Consider the following 17862-nt stretch of genomic DNA (forward strand, 5'->3'; position numbering starts at 1 on the left):
GCTGTGGGGCTGGGAAGGGGAGGGTGAATAAAGACAGCAAATCAGGGAGATGCTTAAGGGAGTGGGAGAAAAGGAAATGAGGCTTTAGGGAGTAAGGCCTCTTGCAGGAGATGTGCTTTCAGTAAGACTTTGAGGGAGAGAGAAATTGTCTGGCGGATATGAGGAGGGAGGGCATTTCGGCTAGTGGTAGGAGGGAGGCGAGAGGTCGGCGGTGAGATTAATGAGACCGAGGTACGATGAGAAGGTTGGCAGTAGAGGAGCGAAGTGTGCTGGCTGGGTTGTTATTAGGAGAGCAGTGAGGTGAGGTAGGTGAGGGCAAGCTGATTGAGTGCTTTAAAGCTGATGGTAAGGAGTTAGATGTTTTATTATTATTGATAATAATCTAATAATACTATTGATGATGATGATGATGTTGATAGCAATCCGTTTCTAAATGAATTTAGGCCCCGAATCATGGCTCAGCATTTATTTGCACTGTATATAGAGTCCACTAGTCATGTCACAGAAGACAAAAGAAGGTGGCGCAGGAGCTGTGGGTGTTCTGCCTCACTGGAAAAGCTTCCACAAAACACCGCAAGCTCTCCTTTCCTCTTCTCCCACTCGCTTCCGCATCGCCCTGACTTGCTTCCTCTGTTCTTCCCATCTCCCAGCCCTACAACACTTACGTACATGTCTGTCATTAATCTCCCCCTCTAGACTGGAAGCTCACTGTGGGCAGGGAATGTGTCCACTCATTGTTAAATTGTACTCTCCCAAGCGCTTAGTATAGTGCTCCACACATGGTAAGCACACAATAAATGCGATTGAATAAGTGTATGACCTTGTCTCCGATTCCAGAAAGCTGATCTGGCCATCTTACTCCTTCAAGCAGGATCAGAGCCTTACCGGTTGTGGTTCTCGTACATGAGGATCTCTCAGGCGTTCATTTTTTGCTGCAATGTTACCTTCCCCCATATGTTTCCTTAAAAGAAATCCTTGATTGTTTCTTTATGCATTATCCACTGCCTTGTAGACCTTCAGAAAAGGTTAAACAGCCAATCAATTATTGATTGGTCACACATGACTGAACGGTACACAGCGCTCCAATTGTCGACTTGGTCACAAATCATTAAAATACGATTTCAGCCTTGGTTTTTCCCGTTTGAGATATAGTCCCAGTGGAGCATGAAGAAAGCCCACCCGTGATTTGTTTCCTCGTGCTGGAGTCATAGCAAAGGTTTTCAAATGCGCCGGTAACCGTTTCTCTTCATCCAGTCCTGGCTCCGGTGTATGACCTTGGGCAAGTCGCTTAACTGCTCGGTGCCTCAGTTTCCTCATCTGAAGAGTGAGGATTCAAAACCTTTTCTCCTTCACTCAACGAATGGTATTTACTGAGTGCTTATTGTAGGCAGAACACTGAACTAAGCGCTTGGGAGAGTACAGTACGACAGAATTAGCAGATATGTTCCCTGCCCATATCAAACTTACATTAGATTGAGCCCCATATGGTAAAGAGACTTTAACCAAACAAATTAGCTTGTATCTATCCTGGCGCTTAGTACACTTCTTGGCATATAGTAAAGCCCTTAACTAATGCCATAAAAAAAACCCAAACCTTTCCAGCCCCCAAATCAGGGCACTGCTGATATAAATGATTGCTTGGAGCTATCATGCTGCATTTAACAAAGCACAGACCTTGCAATATGATCTGTAACATTTTAAATACATTTTATAAAGCAGGCAATGCGGCCTCATGCAAAGAGCACAGGCCTGAGTCAGAAGATCTGGGTACTAATCCCAACTCCTCCACTTTCCTGCTGCGTGACCTTGGGCAAGTCACTTAACTTCTCATGCCTAAAGTGAAGATTAAATTTTTCCCTCCTATTTAGAGTGTGAGCCTCACATGAGATAGAGGTTGTGGCTGACTTCTTTATTCATTCATTCAGTTTATTCATTCAATCGTATTTATTGAGTGCTTACTGTGTGCAGAGCACTGTACTAAGCACTTGGAGTTTATCTTGCTTCTACCCTAGCTCTTAGTACTGTTTTTGGCCCATAGTAAGTGCTTAACAAATACCATAATTATTTTTCTTGTTATTATCATTAAATTTGAAAAATGTCAAGCTGCCTGTAATCCCATTTACATTTTATAAAAATCTGCCCCCTTATTTATATAACTTTTTGGCCTGTCAATAAACAAGCCAATAAAATGTATTTATCATTCTAGCCCTTCAAGATTAACTTGCCTTTTAAATAAAGTATCATGAGCTGATGTTCAAGGACTTTGATTTCATGTTTTATAAAGTCAGGATGGAAAGCTGAGAAGTCACTTTCATTAGAGAATGCCAAAGGTTGAAACCAAATAAATTTAACTAATTATTGACATGAGCTTATGTTTAATATTTGGACTTCACATTTGAACAAAAATAATTAGTTTTGTGCATTGATGGCATATTAAACCAAAATTGAAGTCTGTCAGGGGCATTAGTTGTTTTTAATATTTTAACACAATTTGGCAACATATTTAATTCTTAGGTGAAAAAAAAGGCTGATGAATTTCATTTAGAAAAAATGAATCAGTGCGAAAGAACCCGCCGAAAGCCCTATCAGTATCAGTGTGGGTGCAACTGCCCAGGTTTGATGAGATTAAGTAAAATTGATTTCTCTGTTGCTCTGCTCTTCCTTGCTTCCCCATTATTATCTAGGCAGAGGAATCGTCTGCATAATTTGAATTACCCCTAGTGAACAGCATGCCCAAGAGAGATCTGGTAAATATTGTTTCTGATTGTGAATTGAAAATAATTTCGTGGGTCTCAATAAAACTCATATGGAGGTCTCTAAACTTTCTGAGGAGGAAAGAGATGAATAACCTCATCTAGTTTCCAGTTTCTGGGAGTGATGTATTCCTATTCTGTTAATGTCCTGAACATTTCAGGGTCTGCTTAGCTTCCGTCAGAATTCGAAATAAAGCATTTTAAAAATACTCTATTTACAGAAAATGACTGGTATTTGTGTCGCTCAACGACTGTTGCCCAAGAGGAGGAACGGCCAGAATGGACCATGTCCCCATTTCCCTTTTTGGCCTGTGTGGCTCCTAATGCATCAGAAGGCACTCTTGTTTATCAACTGGAAGCTCACTGCACTAGCAGTGTTTCCACTGGCCGAATCAGTTATGCACTGGTAGCAGGTAAGCATGGAATTAATCTGGGAAAACTGCAGATCGTATGTGTTGTCAAATTTTTTTTTAATGTGTGTTGAAAAAAACCACAGGCTTTTGATTCTAAACTGACTGTGGTTTGCTGAAAATTTTAGTGCTAGAAGGAAACTTGTCTCAGATGCAGTTATAATAATAATAATAATGGTATTTGTTAAGCATTAATTGTGTGCCAAGCACTATTCTAAGCACTGGGGTAGATACAAGGTAATCAGGTTGTCCCTCGTAGGGCTCACAATCTCCATCCCCATTTGACAGATGAGGGCACTGAGGCACAGAGAAGTGAAGTGATTTGCCCAAAGTCATACAGCTGATAAGTGACGGAGCCTGGATTAAAATCCATGAGACTGCAAGCTCATTGTGTGCAGGGAATGTGTACTCTTCCAAGTGCCTAGTACAGTGCTTTGCACACAGTAAGCACTCAATAAATATGATGGAATCAATGAATGAATTTGTTCTTTCTCTCATCCCATTTCAACTCCCTCTGGCAAGATTTAATGCAGGAGTTTAAGGGGCTGAAGCTCTGAGTCCCAGGCTAAGAGGCTCCCCACCCAGATATCCAGGTTTAAACAGTAATTATGTGCCTTCCGATCCTAACACGATGACTGCCACGTGGGTCACTCTAAGGTGGTGCCCATACCATCCTTTTTAAGATGACTGCCACGCAGGAGAAATGCCATTGTGGGGTGGGTTGACACCAGAGGGCAATAGCTCCCTCACCCCACCTCCCTCTGGCACTGCAAACTATTATTATTATTATTTTATTATGTTTTCTTAAGCACTTACTAGGTCAAACACTGTACCAAGTGCAGAGGTAGATGCAGACACCACTCTCCCTTCCTTCCAAGCCCTATTAAAGTCTCTTCCAAGAGGTCTTCCATGACTAAGCCCTCACTTTCCCTATCTGCCCTCCTTTCTCCATTGCTTATGCACTTAGGTGTCTACGCCTTAAGCACTTTGATATTCACTCTCCCCCAGCCCCACAGCACGTATGTACGTACCCAACTTTAATTTTCTTTAATGCCTGTCTCCCCTTCTAGTCTGTAAGCTTGTTGAGGGCAGGGATCGTGTCTGCCTACGCAGTTTTGTTCTCCCAAGCACTTAGAACAGTGCTCTATACACAATAAGAACTCAAGAAATACCATTGATTCACTGATTTATTCCAAAGGTGCCTGACCAACTTTCAGGAAATAGTAGGGCATTGAAAGAATAGGGCTAATCTTTCTTAATAAATTTGGCAAAGCAGAAATTATGTCTTCCGAATTTTTACATCTTTTGGCCCACTGTGAGCAGTTAATGTGGCTATATCGATTTTTTCAATCAGTGGTATTTACTGAGTGCTTACTGTTTGCAGAGCCCTGTACTAAGCAGCTGGGAGAGTACAACAGAGTTGGTAGATACAATCCCTGCCCACAGCGAGTTTACAGTCTAGAGCAGGGAGACAGACATTAATATAGCAGCATGGCGTAGTGGATAGACCACAGGCCTGGGAGTCAGAAGGTCATTGGTTCTAATCCCAGCTCTGCCACATCTGCTGTGTGGCCTTGGGCAAGTCACTTTACTTCTCTGTGCCTCAGTTTCCTCATCTGTAAAATGGGGATTAAGACTGTGTGCCCCGTGCAGGACAGGGACTATGACCAATCCGATTTGATCATATCCACCTGTTCTTAGTACAGTGCCTGGCATATTGTAAGCCCTCAACAAATACCACAATTATTGTTATTATAAATAAATAGATGTTTATTTCTGATGATTTCTGTTGCAAAAGATCTAAGTGTAATTTACTCCAATGTCTTTGACTTTTTCTAAAGGTGGAGAAGGGCGATTTGAAGTGAATAAGCTTACGGGGGCCATAGTTGTAACTGATCTGCCTCTTTCCTGGGACATGGAATATGTGGTCATTGTCCAGGCCACTGATGAGTATGGCAAAAAAAGCCCTTATGCCTCTGTTTCCATCTTGGTTGGTTCCAGACCCCCCCAGTTTATGAATGGGACTTATAATGTGTTGGTGCCAGAAAGTACTCAGGTGGGAGAAAGGTAAGTGGAAGCATCCTGGGGAATAATAATAATTACAGTATTTGTTAAGCTCTTACTATCTACTAGTCACAGTACTAAACAAATCAGGTTGGACACAGATCCTGTCCTGCATAGGTCTCACCGTCTTAATCCCCATTTTGCAGATGAGGAAACTGAGGCACAGGGAATTGAAGTGCCTTGCCCAAGGCCACCCAGCAGACAAGTGGCGGAGCTGGGATTAGAACCCGTAACCTTCTGACACTTAGGCCCGTGCTCTAGCCATTATGCCAGGCTCTCTGGAAAGCTGCACATCTTTGGCATGGAGAGAAATAGCTTTTCATTCATTCATTCATTCAATAGTATTTATTGAGCGCTTACTATGTGCAGAGCACTGTACTAAGCGCTTGGGATGAACAAGTCGGCAACAGATAGAGACAGTCCCTGCCGTATGATGGGCTTTCAGTCTAATAGCTCTACGGTGACTGGTGGGACAAGAGGACTTAAAAATCTTACTGGCTTGTCACAGACATTGTCCTTCTTTGGTGAGGAGAGAAATTAGTTGAGTGGTGTTTAAAGATCCCCTAGACTGTACGGTCATTGTGGGCATGGAACAACAACTCTGTTGTGTTGTTCTCTCCCAAGTGCTTAGTAGAGTGCTCTGTATGCATTAAGCACTCAATAAATACCATCGATTGATTGACTGAGCACAAGTATAAGCCAAAAGGAACTAGAGGCTAATGCTACTGGGAATGGCTCCACCACTTGTCTCTGTGTGACCTTGGACAAATCACTTCACTTCTCTGGGCCTCAGTTACCTCCTCTGTAAAATGGGGATTACAAGTGAGCCCCATGTGGGACAGGGACTGTGTCCAACCTGATTAAATTGTATCTACTCCAGCGCTTGGAACAGTGCATAGCACATAGTAAGCATTTAACAAGTACCATAATAATAATAATTATTATTACACTGTCTCAGGTTAGACAGAGTCCCTGGCCCATATGGGGCTCGTGTTTAAGTGGGAGGGAGAACATGAGGAGCAGCATAGCCTAGTGGCAAGAGGACGGGCTTGAGAGTCAGAGGAAGTGGGTTCTAATCCCAGCTCTGCCACTTCCCTGATATGTGACCTTGGGTAAGTCGCTTAACTTCTCTGTGCCTCAGTTACCTCATCTGTAATGGGGATTAAGTCTGTGAGCCCCAGGTGGGACAACCTTACTACCTTGTATCTTCCTCTGTGCTTAGAACAGTGCTTGGCATGTAGTAAGCACTTAACAAATACCATTATTATTATTATTATTAAATCCCCATTTTACAGTTTAGGAAACTGAGGCACAGAGAAGTTAAGTGACTTATCCAAAGCAAGTTAATGGCAGAGCCAGAATTTGTATCTAAATTGATACATACGTCTAAGTGCTAAGGATGCCAAATCTTTCTTTGCCACCATCAGTCATGATGCTTCTCATTTCTCTTTTGTGTTTTGGAAAGAATCTGGGCTTTGAAAAAAATGAAAAACCCAGAAGCCGCCTCCTGCTTAATTTCAGAAAATTCTGAGATGGTTTGCAAATTATTGAGATCCCAGGGAAACACCCATATCCATGGCACTTCTTTGTCACCGGCAGGGTAGCCGTGGTCCGAGCTTTGTCTTTCCAGAGGCAGCCTCTCTTGTATTCACTGGTGACGAACCCCAGCAGTCTGTTCAGCTTGGACCAGCAGAGTGGGGAGCTGGCCCTGGCCCACCCCATGGACTACGAGACCCAACACCGCCACTACCGCTTCCTGGCCAGAGCCACGGAAGCCGAGAGTGGGCAAAGCGGCATCGCTGAGGTACTAATAATAATCATGATAATGATGGTATTTGTTAAGCGCTCACTATGTGTCAAGCACTGTTCTAAGCACTGGGGTAGATACAAGGTTATCAGGTTGTCCCACGTGGGGCTCACAGTCTTAATCCCTATATTCCAGATGGAGTAACTGAGACACAGAGAAGTGAAGTGATTTGCCCAAGGACACATAGCAGGGAAGTGGCGGAGCTGGGATTAGAACCCTTGACCTCTGACTCCCAAGTCCGGGCTCTGTCTGCCACGCTGCTTCTCGACACACAGCTCAGTCCGTTAGTCCACATCTCCTGGCCCATTTGTGCAGTAGCACGATTTTCAAATAGATTAAAAGGGGGTAAACCGAAGCCCGCCAACATGCCACCTCCCCTTTGATTCTGCTTGTACCAGGGTAGGACTGTGGGTGTGCCTCTCTGCCCAGCCCCTCTGACCCTCTTCAACGCATGTGGTTTGTAAAACACCCCAGGCAATAGGGAAGAAAGATAGTATGAAGAAAGAAAACACGCTTGTGGTGGGCAGAGAACGTGTCTACCACCTCTGTTATATTGTACTCTCCCAAGTGCTTAATGCAGTGCTCTGCATTCAGGAAGTGCCAATAAATACAATTGATTGATAATGGGCTAGTCTGTTGTCACCCGGGTGTTCAATCCACCCACCTAACAGGATTCCCCAGTTGCTAGTAGGACCCCAGCCGTCTTTGCCCCAAGCCCTGATCTAGGGCAGGGCTCTTTGAGGGGATCCCAGCCCTAGCCTCTTGTTGCCACCCCCGTGAGCTCCAGGAAGAGAGATCGGGGAGTTCTTGTCCTAGTAGCTGTTGGTCCTGGTTCCCTCACTCCTTTCCGACCCACCTTTTCTCCAGGTTTTAATGTTCAGTCCACATTTCTCCAGTCAAGAACCTCCAGTGGTTTCCCACCCAGATCCTCATCAAACAGAAATCCCCTTGCCCCCTCCAACCTCACCTCACTACTCTCCTACTTCAACCCAGCCCTCACACTCTGCTCCTCTAATGCCAACCTACTCACTGTGCCTCGATCTCGTCCAACTCGCCACTGGCCTCTCACTCACATCCTTCCTCCCTCATCATATACAACAGACGATTCCTCTCCCCATCTTGAAAGCCCTATTAAAATCACATTTCCTCCAAGAGGCTTTCCCCAACTAAGCCCTCATTCCCTCTTTTCCCTCTCCCACTCCCTTCCACATCACCCCGATTTGCTCCCTTTATTCACCCAACCCCGTCAGCCCAACAGCCCTAACGTACATATCCATAATGTATATATATTAAAGTGTGTCTCCCCCTCTAGACTGCAAACATTGTAGGCAGGAAATGTGTCCACCAACCCTGTTATATTGTTATATTGTACTCGCCCAAGTGCTTAGTACAGTCCTCTACACACAGTAAGCACTCAATAAATACAATTGATCAGTCGATTTTGATTGATTTGTTCCTCCATTTGTGTTCCTGAATGACAGGTCTCTCCCCTAGACATGGAAGGTGACTAAGAAACCTGAGCTGCCTTGAGCCCCACGTGGTCTGGAAGGGGACTTCCTCTCCTGCTCTTACCCTGCCCTGGCTGTTGGAGCTCCACGTTTACCGCTGAGCTCCCCAGGCCTTGAGTTCTTATCATCTCCATCCTTTGTTGCTTACACTAGACTCTAAGCTCCTTGGGCATGGATCATGCCTCCCCGTTCTATTTTTTATATTTCCCCAGGCTGTAAGTATAGTACTGGGCACACAGTAAGTGCTCAGTAAATACCATTGATTGATTGATTGTAGGTTGTAGTGCACATCACAGATGAAAATGACTGTGCCCCGGAATTCCGACAACCCATCTACAGCAGAGAGAACATTCCCGAGACGATTCCCGTCGGCACATCTTTGCTACAAGGTGACGAAGTCCTTTTCCTTTTCTACCTACCTCCTTGGTGACGTTTTCAGTGAAGGGATGAGAGTCGTCAGTTTGCCCTGGGCTTTTCCTTTTGAGGTTCACTGGCAATTAATGAGTTAAGTAATAATGATGGCATCTGTTAAGCAGTTACTTGTGCCAAGCACTGTAGTAATTAACTGTGGTTTTTCTTAAGCATTTACTCGGTACCGAGCACTGTTCTAAGCCCTAGGGTAGATATAAGGTAATCAAGTTGAACACTTATTCCTGTCCTGCATTGGGTTTACAGTCTAGGTAGGAAGGAGTAGAGTTTAATCCCCACTGTACAGAGGTGGAAACTGAGGCATAGAGAAATTAAGTGACTCGCCCAAGGTACCACACAGCAGACAAGTGAAGGAGCTGGGATTAGAACTCAGGTTTTCAGACTTCCAAGCCCATGGTCTTTCCACTAGGCCCCTTAGTTTTCTAGAAGTGACAGTTCTCCACTGCTTCTCCTGAATCTGCTTACCTGGTAGCTGTTCACTTTCCTGGATTTCTCCCTTACTCTGCCATGAGTCACTAAACTACCTTTCACTGCTTCAAAGCTTCCATTTGGTCCGTGGAGAGTTTTCCAAACAGTGCAGGTTCAGGAGAGGTTTCTAACTAAAAGGGTTTGCTTAGTAAACAGTTGAATACTCCAATTGTCTTAAATCCGTCCTGATGTAATGCGAGGTGTTCACATTTGGTGAGAAAATGGCAAGGGGTGAAGACTTCGAAGACTCCACGGGATGACAGGGCGCTCACTGTAAGTGCTCAATTACCATTGTTCGATTGATTGTATGATCAATCAGCCTTGTTAGGCTGCATCATCTAATCCTGAACAGAGAGCACATAGGCAGACTATGATATGGCAAGTCATTAACACAGCAGACAGATCCAAATCACTAAATGCACCGCGGGGGGGCTAGCAGGTAGAGCACGGGCCTGAGAGTCAGAGGACTTGGGTTTTAATCCCGGCTCCACCACCTTGGGCAACTCACTTAACCTCTTTGGACCTTGGTTACTTCATCTGTAAAATGGGAATTAAGATTATGAGCCCCATGTGAGACGTGGACTGTGTCCAACTCGATGAGCTTGTATCTACCCCACTACTTAGTACAGTGTCGGGCACATAGAAAGTGCTTGAAAAATACCAGAAAAAAAGGCGGACCAGTTAATTCACTTCAAAGTGTTTAGTTGGCAGAGTCAAATATTTATCCTTCTAATCTGGGCTGGTGATCAAAATTTGATACTTAATTGCACAAGTTTGGAGGCAGGCTCGTTCAGCGACTAGGCTGCTAAATAGACGTCTCTCTTCCTCATTCCATCTTTGCAGCCAAAAAGGTTTGCCAACTAACGCAGCGTGACAAAACAGATTTATCATCTTTTCCATGCCCCAGTGGGTGTTTGACCCAGGCACAGGTGAGCAAGCGGGAAAGGCTGATACATCCAACTGTCTGAGTTTCCGAGTTGGGAAGGGGAAAAAGCACTCTTCCACTCCCAGGGGGCTCTGTCTCTTGTAAAAAAAAAAAAAAGGACTTCTCTGCTCAGGTAGCCTCCCACCCTGGAGTGGAAAATGAGTTCTCCCCACCACCAAACTCCATTCCGACAGCTTCTAGCTTCCATCCCCCTTTCTTCAGTGTCCACCTGGCTCCCTACCACTAGCAGTGTTATTTTGTGAGTGGGAATAGAAGAGCCCAGATCCAGGGCTTTTCTAAATAATGGGAGCAAAGCAGTCTAGAGGATCCATGATCAGAGAATAGGGAAGAATTACGTGCCTACCAAATCTGTTATATTGTTCTCTCCCAAGCACTTGGAACAGTGCTCGGCACACAGTAATGCTATTGATTGATTGATTGATTGATTGATTACTCAAAGGAGGGAAACATATTTGGGGGTGCTTGTGGGCCAACCAATAAGACTCCCACGGACCTGGTTGCCCGTCCACCTCCGCATCAAATAGAAACTCCTTACCATCGGCTTTGAATCAATCAATCACCTCACCTCCTCCCACCTCACCTCGTTGCTCTCCTACTACAACCCGGCACTTCGCTCCTCTGATGCCAACCTACTCAGTGAACCTCGATCTCATCTATCTCACCACCGACCTCCTGCCCACATCCTGCCTCTGACCTGGAACCCCCTCCCTCCTCATATTCTACAGATTATTACTCTCCTGACTTCAAAACCTTATTGAAGACACATCTCCAAGAGGCCTTCCCTAAGTTCTCATTTCTTCTTTTCCCACTCCCTTTATTTACCCCTCCCTTAGCCCCGCAACACTTAGATGCATTGCCATAATTTATATTAATGTCTGTCTCCCTCTCTAGTCTGGGAACTCACTGTGGTCAGGAAATGTGCCTACCAACTCTGTTGTACTGTACTCTCCCAAGAACTTAGTACCATGCTTTGCAGACAGCAGTTGCTCACTAAATACGATTGATTATGGATGGATCACACAGCCCAGTCCCTGCTCTTCTATTGGAGCAGGAAGGAAATTTTGAACTAGAAAAATCTGATTTACAAAGTCTTACTTACATCTAATCTCCTAGAGGGCTTCGTAGACTAAGCCCCACTATCTCCCACTCCCTCGCGTCACCCTGAATTGCTCCTTTTGCTCTTCCCCCCTCTCTCAGCCCACAGAACTTATGAATATATCTGTAATTTAATTTATTTGTATTGATGTCTGTTAATTTGTATTGATGTCTGTCTCCCCCCCTCTAGACTATGAGCTCATTCTGGACAGGGATTGTCACTCTTCGTTGTTTATTGCACTTTCTCAAGTGCTTAGTACAGACATCATCTCCATTTCTCTCTTTAATTAATTGCTTTAGAACTCTCTTGCTTTGTGCTTATGATCAAAATATATAGAGCAGAAAGGAATCTCTTTTTTTTAATATGATGTATATTCACATATCTGTGTCTCAGTTACCTCATTTGTGAAATGGGGTTGAAGACTGAGCCCCATGCAGAACAGGGACTGCTTCCAACCTGATTAGCTAGTATCTACCCCAGAGCTTAGAATAGTGCTTGACACGTAGTAAGCGTTTAACAGATACTATTATTAATATTACTTTATTATACTTTTGGGTGCATATTATGTGCCATGCACTGTTCTAAGCACTGGGATAGATACAAGTTAATCAGGTGGGACAAAGTCCCTGTCCCACATGGGGCTAATAGTCTAAGTAGGAGAGAGTAGGATTGAATCCCCATTTTAGATGGGGTAACTGAGGCACAAGAAGTTACATTACTTGCCCAAGGTCACACAGCAGGCACATGGCAGAGCCCACATTAGAACCCAGGTCCTCTGACTCCCAGGCCCGGACTCTTTCCACTAGGCCATACTCCTTTCCTCATGTGTGTGTCTCTTGATGTTGAATGTCCCTGCCTGACATCTAAAATATCTCTCTCCTCCATTCCTTGTAGTTCAAGCCACTGACTGTGACGTCGGCCTCAACTCTGAGATCACTTACTTCATCCAGAGTGCAGATTTCTCGGTGTCAGCGCAGGGGGATGTCAGGACGCTCCGACGCTTAGACTTTGAGAGAATAAGCCCCCTGTATGAGTTGGTGGTTGTGGCCCAGGATGGAGGGTTCCCAGCTCTGACCAGCACTGCCTCCATCCGCATTCGCACGACCAACAGGAATGATGAAGTGCCCGTGTTTTCTCAGGCAGTGTGAGCTCTGGTTTCAGTGTTTCTAGATTACTAGATTCCTGGTACCTTCATGGGAAAGAAAAAAAGACCCACCAAAAAATCCCCTGAACTACACTGATTCCCAGTGAGTGCCAGATTGGAGCAGCATGGCTCAGTGGAAAGAGCACGGGCTTTGGAGTCAGAGGTCATGGGTTCGAATCCTGGCTCGGCCACTTGTCAGCTGTGTGACTTTGGGCAAGTCACTTAACTTCTCGGTCCCTCAGTTACCTCATCTGTAAAATGGGGATTAAGACTGTGAGCCCCACGTGGGACAACCTGATTCCCCTGTGTCTACCCCAGCGCTTAGAACAGTGCTCGGCACATAGTAAGCACTTAACAAATACCAACATTATTATTATTATTATTTTAAAGATGGCTTGAGAGTGAAGGGATGGGGAAGACTAAAGGTGGACTTTGAGTGGTTTAGGGGTTGGTATGCTCAGAGGTAGGGAACTGGACAAGATGACTTCTTGGGATCAGTCAATCAGTCAATCAATGAAATTTATTGACTGCTTATATGTGGAAGCTTTTAGTTTTCTGATCTATTGATTTGGTCAGATGGTCTCTTTGGCTCATGAAGTCAGCTGCCTGCTAAGAAACTGCAAGTGTGTTTCTTACATTCCCCTCATGGTTCTAGGTTTTGAAATCTCATTCCCATGCATTGCTTTACATTACATATGGATTTATCACCACTTGTACTGTCGACAAACTGACTTCCCTATCCTGAATGAGTACATATATGTGTTTTCATGCCAATTGCTATTCCATTCCCATTGGTATATCAATTGTTTAAGCCGAGACATTCTTAAGCAATGAAATATTATTAATTGATTGATGGAAACAGAGGTAGTCCTTGTCAGCTGCAGGAATTCAATTCCTGAAGTACCCATAGTTGTTGTTTGTTAGTGGTATTATTGAGCACTCACTGTGTGCAGAGGTCTGTACCAAGTGCTTGGGAAAGTACAACACAATGAAAGAGGTAGACACGTTCTCCACCCACAGTGAGCTTACAGTCTAGAGAGGGAGGCAAACATTTTATTTCCATTATATGTCTGTCTACTGTCCAACCCAACCCAATTATTTTGCATCTACACTAGGGCTTATACAGAGCAAGTTATATAGTAAGTGCTTAACAAATACCATTAAAATTAAAATTAGATTCACAATGAAGCCAGTATGTTATATGTCTGTCTACTGTCCAACCCAATTATTTTGCATCTACACTAGGGCTTATACAGAGCAAGTTATATAGTAAGTGCTTAACAAATACCATTAAAATTAAAATTAGATTCACAATGAAGCCAGTATGTTAAGGTGTTTAAATAGTGCAACTGGTCTTTGCACACCAACTGTTCAAAAGTTTTCATTTTGTTTCGCTCTTTTGGACAAAAAGATGACTGACCTCTGATATAGGGTATGCTAACTGGTTGGAATTAGGTGGCGGAGTTCTGTTCAGAAATATGGGGCTTAAAGATTTTGATTTGGAATACTTAAAAAAATATGAAGTTGGGTTGAAATGTAGTGTTTATATGCTCCAAGGCCTTGATGTAGATCATTCAATTCCACCTCTCCTTTTGATTTATAGTTATAGTTCTCAAAATGTCTTCTCTGCATCAACCCCAGGCTGGAGTGGAAGGATGATACCAGAGCCCGGGCTTGGTCTCTCCTCCACCCTCAAGGGTTTTTGGCTCTCCCTTCCTCTGGAAGGACCCCCTCCTGCCCCTGATCATGACAATTCCCAGATCCTGCCCCAAGAGCATTCACATTCTGAAGATCCTTGTGGGACAACATATGGAGCCGTGAGGGCTTCTGCTATGTGCCCCCAATTAATAATGGCGAACTGGAGACCCAGTTGGAAGCCACATTAATAAGAATGGAGGATGGTTGTCCAGAGACAAGAAAAACTGAAGCGGGACCTCTTCTACCTGGAGGTGAAAGCCTCTCACCCTCCTGCCCTGCTGATTGGTCCTTGGGCTGAAAGGGTAATGGTATTTATTGAGCGCTTACTGTGTGCGCTGTACTAAGTACTTGGGCGAGTACAGTAAAATGGATTTGGTAGACACATTCCCTTCCCTCTAGACTGTAAGCTCCCCATGGGCAGGGAATGTGTCTGTTCATTGTTGAATTGTACTCTCCCAAGCGCTTAGTAGAGTAAGTACTCAATAAATACGATTGACTGATTGCCCACAATAGGCTTATGGTCTAGAGGGTTCCTAAGTCATAGGCTGCGGCCCTCACATTCTTACTTTGAATTCTCCTTGTGCTTTAGTTACAAAACATTCCTCTCAGAAGATGCCGGCCCCAACACCTTAGTAGCTGTTGTCCACGCTAAGGATCCAGATGGTGATGGCGTTTCCTACGAGATTGCTGATGGGAACGAGGAGGGCAACTTCGAACTGGATGGTCAGAAAGGTAAGAGAAAAGACTCAGAGAAACCTGAGCCGGGATTCTGAGACTGTTTCCCCCAAGTCCCCCTGCCCACACCCACCCTCAAACTCTGTATTGCTTTTTGATTGCAGAATACGTCCCCTATCTTGAACTAAGGAAATTTTAGCCTCTACCACCATTCAGGTCATCACCAGATCCAACTGCTTTTTCCTTCACTTCTTAGAGGCCTCTAGACTGGAAGCTTCTTGTGGACAGGGATCACCACTACCAACTCTGTTGTGCTCTCCCAGGCACTGAATATAGTGCTCTGCACACTGTAAGTGCTCAGGAAACACCATTCATCAATTGATTGCCTGTAAGGGGCCAGTAATGGGTCTACCAATTCTGTTACATTGTACTCTCCCAAGCACTTAGTAAGTGCTCTGCACAAGTATTAAGCACTCTGCACATTCTGCACAAAGTAAGCACTCAATAAATGCCATTGATTCGGAATGACGTAGATTGCTACATCTAACAACACAATTTTCCAATCTTTCTCATATTCCTCTCCTCATGGCCCCCAAACTGTCTTCCTCTCCTTCAAAGTCTAAAAATTCACAAAGTCTGCCCAGTTCGATGGAAAAAAAAGGACCTACATTCCAGATAAGGCTGAGACCAGGATTTGACCTAAAACTCCCAAAAGACAAAATACGCTGATATTAGAGAGCCAGAACGCTCACTTGAATACAGTTCTGAAACATGAGTTGGAACCCCATTGTTTCAGCTCAACTGAGCTCCGTGATTTAAGGGAACTTAATGTGGTGGATTCCCAGCCCTGGGAACCCATCCAGCTCTATACAGACTGCTGTATGGCTGCCCAGCTGGACAGGCAGCTAAAAAAAAATACTCAGAAAAGGGTGGATATGAAGCTAAGAGGATTTTTCCCACAGTCCAAGGGAAGAACCTGGTGCCTCTAATGCTGTTAATAATAATAATTAATAATTGTGATATTTATTTAACACTTACTATGTGCCAGGCACTCTTCCAAGCGTTGGCAGTGGATCAAGCAATCAGTTTGCACACAGTCCCTGCCCCATGTGGGACTCACAGCCTCAATCCCCATTTTACAGATGAGGTAACTGAGGCACAGAGAAGTTAAGTGGCTTGCCTAAGGTCACACAGCAGACAAGTGGTGGAGCCTGGATTAGAACCCATGTCCTCTGACTCCCAGGTCCGGGGTCTTTCCACCAAGCCACACTGCTGACTCTCAGGCTCGTGCTCCATCTATGCCGCCATCCTGCTTCTCATAGCCCCTGGGCTCCTATCTCCCTCTAAGGATGTGACAGAAGAGACAAATGAGTCCTGCTTCACAGGGAATCCCAATTAAAGTGTTCTACTTTTGCTACAAATTCCCTGGAATGAGCAAGTGGCTTTGGCTGGGGCTCCCAGTTGCCTACTTTTGGTAGTGTAAGAATTGAAGTCAGTCAGTCAGTCAGTCAGGAAATCGTATTTATTGAGGCTTACTGTGCAGAGCTCTGTACTAAGCCCAGGGGAGGGTACAGTATAACAATATGGCAGACACTTTCCCGACCCAAACGAGTAGCGTGGCAAAGTGTCCAGAGGACAGGCCTGAGAGTCAGAAGATCATGGGTTTTAATCCTGACTCTGCCACTTGTCTGCTATGTGACCTTAGGCAAGTCATGGCTCAGTGGAAAGAGCCCGAGCTGGAGAGTCAGAGGTCATGGGTTCTAATCCCGGCTCCGCCGCTGGGCAGCTATGTTACTGTGAGGCAAGTCACTTCACTTCTCTGCCTCGGTGACCTCATCTGTAAAATGGGGATGAAGACTGTGAGCCCCACATGGGCCAACTTGATCACCTTGTATCCACCCCAGCGCTTAGAACAAACAGTGCTTTGCACATAGTAAACGCTTAACAAATACCAAATTTATTATTAGTAGTAAGTCACTTCACTTCTCTGGGCCTCCGTTTCCTCATCTGTAAAATGGGGGATAAGACTGTGAGCCCAATGCAGGACAGGGACTGTATCCACCCCAGCACTTAGTACAGTGCCTGGCACAAAGAAAGTGTTTAATAAATACCATAATAATAATAATAATGTCTAGAAGGGGAGACAGACATTAATATAAATAAATCAAATTACAGATATGCACTTAAGTGCTGTGGGGTTGGGAGGAGGTGATGAATGAAGGGAACAAGTCAGGGTGACATATAAAGGAGAGGAAGAGGGAAGGAAGGCTTAGGCAGGGAAGGCCTTTTGGAGGAGATATGCCTTCAGTAAGGCTTTGGAGTTGGGGAGAGTAATTGTCTGTCAGCTATGAAGAAGGAGGGTGTCCCTCCCTGAGGCTGGGAATGTGGACAAGAGGTTGGCGGTGAGACAGACAAGATGACGGTACAGTGAGAAACTTGGCATTATTGATTCATTCAGTCGTATTTATTGAGCACTTACTGTGTCCAAGGCATTAAAGGAGCAAAGTGTGCCTGACTGGGTTTTAGTAATCAGTCAGTCAGTCAATCATATTTACTGAGTGCTTACTGTAATCAGAGCACTATACTAAGCGTTTAGGAGAGTACAAGACAACAGACACATTCCCTGCCCACAATGAGCTTACAGTCTAGTGAGGGAGACCGACATTTATATAAAAAAAAAATTAGCAGGCGAGCAGTAGGTGAAGTAGGAGTGGGCAAGGTGATTGAGTGCTTTAAAGTACTTCAAAATAAAGGTGATAAATTGCTGCTTTGCTGTCAATCAATTGATAAATGGTATTTATTGAGTGCTTATTATGTGCAGAGCATTGTACTAATCACTTGGGATAATACAGTATAACAGAATT

At 44.5% G+C, this 17862-nt stretch overlaps 1 protein-coding gene across 1 annotated transcript in view; it reads left to right on the top strand.

Annotated features, from left to right (window-relative positions):
• Positions 1–2550: 2550 nt before the first annotated feature.
• The window catches only part of LOC100075702 (neural-cadherin-like), a 69684-nt gene continuing 54372 nt past the window's right edge, over positions 2551–17862 (top strand). The window contains exons 1-7 of the mRNA XM_039911974.1: positions 2551–2614; positions 2975–3166; positions 5005–5230; positions 6827–7031; positions 8820–8931; positions 12376–12625; positions 14913–15055. Coding sequence (XP_039767908.1) covers positions 2551–2614; positions 2975–3166; positions 5005–5230; positions 6827–7031; positions 8820–8931; positions 12376–12625; positions 14913–15055 — 1192 coding nt within the window. The remainder of the gene's footprint in view (positions 2615–2974; positions 3167–5004; positions 5231–6826; positions 7032–8819; positions 8932–12375; positions 12626–14912; positions 15056–17862) is intronic.

The sequence above is a fragment of the Ornithorhynchus anatinus genome, chromosome 4 (genome assembly GCF_004115215.2).
Source record: "Ornithorhynchus anatinus isolate Pmale09 chromosome 4, mOrnAna1.pri.v4, whole genome shotgun sequence".
NCBI lineage: Eukaryota > Metazoa > Chordata > Mammalia > Monotremata > Ornithorhynchidae > Ornithorhynchus > Ornithorhynchus anatinus.